The sequence below is a fragment of the Lichenostomus cassidix genome, chromosome 2, assembly GCF_008360975.1.
Source record: "Lichenostomus cassidix isolate B80296 chromosome 2, HeHo_3.0, whole genome shotgun sequence".
NCBI lineage: Eukaryota > Metazoa > Chordata > Aves > Passeriformes > Meliphagidae > Lichenostomus > Lichenostomus cassidix.
Genome location: NC_139482.1, coordinates 47876882 through 47880912, shown reverse-complemented (window position 1 = coordinate 47880912; position 4031 = coordinate 47876882). Strand labels below are relative to the sequence as shown.

General features: G+C 56.8%; 1 protein-coding gene across 1 annotated transcript; it reads right to left on the bottom strand.

The window, feature by feature from the left end:
* Nucleotides 1-2419, bottom strand: LOC146441332 (uncharacterized). The gene has a single exon (XM_085049830.1). The coding sequence runs from the start codon at nt 2336-2338 to the stop codon at nt 17-19; it is 2322 nt and encodes a 773-aa protein (XP_084905956.1). The 5' UTR covers nt 2339-2419; the 3' UTR covers nt 1-16.
* Between the last annotated feature and the right edge of the window lie 1612 nt (nt 2420-4031).

Below are 4031 nucleotides of genomic sequence, written 5' to 3'. Positions count from 1 at the left end.
GCGCCGTCAGCGGGCGCTAATCCTCGGGCCGTGCCGCCAGGCAGGGGCAGCGGAAGAGGCTGCGCAGCGCCCGCAGAGCACGCCTGAGGCGGGAGGGACGCTTGTTGCGGGCAGCCAGGTGCTGGCCGAGCGCCGGGGCTCCCGGCTGGGGAGCTGAGGGGCTGGGGCAGCTGTGCGGGGCAGGCAGCGGGCTCAGGGTCCCTGCCTCTGGCAGCTGCTCCTGGAAGGCAGGAGAAGCCGCGTGCCCTCGGAGGCCTTGGGCTTGCAGATGGGGAGGCGAGGCACAGAGCGGCACTTGGTGGCGCGGCTCAAATGCCTGGTGCTCAACCCAAGCCTCCCGGGGGACGGGCAGCGGGAGCCCATCTTCGGCAAAACCTGCCAGTCTTTTCTGTCTGTCCTCTTCTTCGCAGAGCTCCAGGAGGCTCACTTCGTCCCACTCGTCCTCCTCCTGCAGCAGGGGCTTGACCGCGATGCTACGGCCGCTCACGCTTTGGCAGCTGTCCTGCTCCAGCTCTTCGTCGCTGTCATCTTCCCAGCTGGACTGCACGGAGGGTCGGTTACCGTTTCCTTTGGGCACCTGCTGCCAGATGGATTCTTCCCAGTCGGATACGTCTTGGTAACTGTCGACTTCTCGGTGGGACAGCTCTTGCTCGCTGGATTCTTCCCAGTCCGAGAGCTTCTGGGAGCTACCAGCTTCTGCGTGGGAAAGCCCTTGCTCTGAGCATTCTTCCCAATCAGAAAAGTCTCTGCAGCTCCTACCTTCTCCTTGGGACAGCTCTTGTGAGCTGCATTCATCCCAGTCGGAGAGCTCCTGATCGCTGCAGTCTTCCACTGGGGACAGCTCTTGCTCAGGGCAGGCTTCCCCTTGGGACACGTCCTGGTAGCTGCCGACATCTCCTTGGGACAGCTCTGCGGCTTCCTCTTCGTGGACGTGAGAAAGCTCAAGCTCCCCAACTAAGGCCCCCTCCTCCCTGTCTTGCTCTGCCTCCTCCTGCTGCTCACTGTGACCCTGGGTGGCCAGCGGGCAGGGCAAGGGACTGGGGGAGCAGCAGGGGCTGTGCGTGGCAGAGTCTGGGCTCTCTTCCCTGTCTCCTGGAGCTGCTGCACCTACTTCTGCAGCCATGCTTTGCTCCAGGTCCCTGTGTTCCTCTGGCTGCTGGCCAGATACCTGGACCTCAAGCAAAGCTTGGCTCTCCATCTCAGGGCTCGTGTCCTGGGCTAAGTCTGGAACAGCCTGGCTGCCATCTGGGGGACTATGTGGGGCACAGACTGAGCTGTCTGTCTCTGCTGATGGCGCCTCCTCACTGAGGACAGGAGAACCTGGTGCCTTTTCCACTTCTGGAGTCGCAGGCTCGGCAAGCTCCTCCTCCTCCTGCACACCTTTAGCCGGGGCAGCAGCTGCCGGCTCAGTGTCCAAGGGACTCCCCGGGGCAGGAGAGGCACTGGGCAGCTCAGAGGCTGCCTCTCCTGCTGCCTGGCTTCCCACACTGCTGGGAGAACCAGGCCTCTCCTGGGCACAAATCTGGGCATCCTGGTTTCTGTCTGGGTGCAAGGCTTTGCCCCCCATCTCCGGACTGGCACCTTCTCCCCATTGAGACAGGCCCTGGCTGCTCCCACCTTCTTCCCTTTGGGACCACTTTTGGTCGCTCAGGCCTTTTTGCACTTGGGGCAGCTCTTGGACATTGTAGTCCTTTCCTTGGGATAGCTGCTCGTCACTGTTGTCTCCCACTAGGGGAAACTCCGGCTCTCTCCTGTCTTCTACCCCTTGGCGCACGTGCAGGTGGTCTCGCACATCTTCTTCCAAGGGACTCACTCGCTGGTATGCCTCCCCTTGCCACTGGGACAGCTCTTGGCCTGTCCCATCTTCTTCCCACTGGGACAACTCTTGGTATGTCTCCTCATCTTCATTCCAGTGGTCCATCTCCTGGGCTGGGGCACTTGCTTCCCAGTGGCACAGCTCTTGCTGTGTGCCATCTCCCCGCTGGACTCTCGCACCTACCTGCCACTGGTGCAACTCTTGGTGTTTCTGGGATCCCCATGGGCAAAATTCCTGCACCGTCACTTCTTCTAGCCATTGATAAAACTCTCGGACTACTTCTACCCACAAGCACAGCTCTTGGCCACCAACAACTCCCCCTTGGGAAAGCTCTTGAGCCACTTCGTATTGCCACTCTTGATCCATGTTGACAAGGGTCCCCTCCTCCTCCTCAGTCTCCGACAGGGGCGGCTCTGAGCCACCCCCTGCTCCCACCCATTGCCCGCTGAGGGCCTGGCCTTCCAGCCAGGTGGGCAAGGGGCTGGGGGGCTGGGAGTCGGGGTTCACCTTGTCTTCCTCCATCGCAGACGTCGTCTAGCGCAGAGGGATCCCAGGAGCTGCTTCCTTCTGACACAGAGGGTCTCCTGGGACTGGGCACCCCAGGGCTCCACGCCCCTTATATACCCCCCGGCAGGGCAGGGCAGGGCTCTGCCGTATCACAAAGGGCCTCTGGGCATCACAGTGTCCCACATCACCAAGGGCCCTGACACAGCGCACCTGTGTCACAAAGGGCCACAGCCGGCACCCTTCAGCAGCCAAACCCACTGCAAGTGGCATGGAGCAGCCCCTGGACTTGTGGGCTTCTAGCCCCTTGTTATGATCTGGTTATTAAAATGATCAAAAATGCCTCTGCCTGAATTAACGTGCAAATGACACCACATGCCCAAGTCAGTAGTGTGGGTTCTTTTGGACAGTCCATGAGCGAGAGAGAGGTGAAGAGAGAGATAGAGAGAGAGAGAGAAAGAGAGAAAGAAAAAGAGACAGAGGGTGACAGAGACAGAATAAGTGGAAAATGTCACCACTCTATTGATCCCAGCTCAGCATGAGCCCGCAATCTGTGCTCCCAGCACTGCATCCGTGTCTGGGGGCCCCAGCATCAGAAGGATGCGGAGCTGCTGAAATGAGTTCAGAGGGGCGCGATGGAGATGCTGAGAGAGCTGCAGCACCTCTGCTATGAAGAGAGGCTGGGCAGAGAATGTCTTACGATGCGATGAGGGAGAGCTGCCTCTGTCCAAATTCAGGTGCAAATGAGACCACATGCTGACAACATACAACAGCATATACAACCTTCTCTTCACAGAGCTCCAGGACGCTCACTTCATCCCACTCGTCCTCCTCCTAGGGAAGGATGGGTCAAGCTAGTTGTCCCAAAAAACGCAAGTTGGGCATTTACCCTGGCTCAGCAGCCTTCCAACGTGGACATTTATGAATTGTTTGAACAAACCTCTTTCAAAGGGATATGCGGCTGCTTTGGGCTCCATTCCCACCATGTGAGCTCTATTCCACTGGGGATAGAGGGTCTGCTTCCATGTGATGAAGGATGGAATGGGGAAAACCACTTTATTTTGAGCCTTTGGAAGAATTCTGTGTCTCTAAGACCCCAGTGTTGCATGATTCATACTAAACAGGGAAGAACAACTTCTGGGTTTTCCCATCCATGTTCTTTATTACTCTGTTTCTCCACATTTTGGTTCAAGAAATACAAAGTGAATGCAAATCTCTCCTGCTTTCTTTTTCACTCACTCCACACCCTAATCAGCTGTTTCCTTGTGTCTTTCTGCTCAGTCTTGCAAAGATCTGCCCTCCTTGGCTTTTCTCCTCCTGCCACAGGTGATGATTTCTGTGTCTATTACCCAAGGTACAGAGACATCATCCAGCCCCACTGGTGTACCTGTATCTCAGTCAGGGCTGAATATGGCCAGAACAGCCATCTGGTTTGCATCTCATCCTGCTGCAAGGTAGCTTAGGGTCATGTGGGTTTTTTAAAAATCCACAGTAGACCACCTAAACATAAGTCACTAGACTCAAGATAAGTACCGGGAAGCTGATTTATTTGATTAGTGGGATTGAGTGTGATCAGACCCTTAATCACCCACAGCAGACTTGCTTGCCACTCTTCTGTGCTTGCAGGAAGCGCTAAAGATCATCATCCTACTGCAGTAGGCACAGGGAAGACTAAACTGACCGAACATGTCGTGTGTATTCCTACAACACA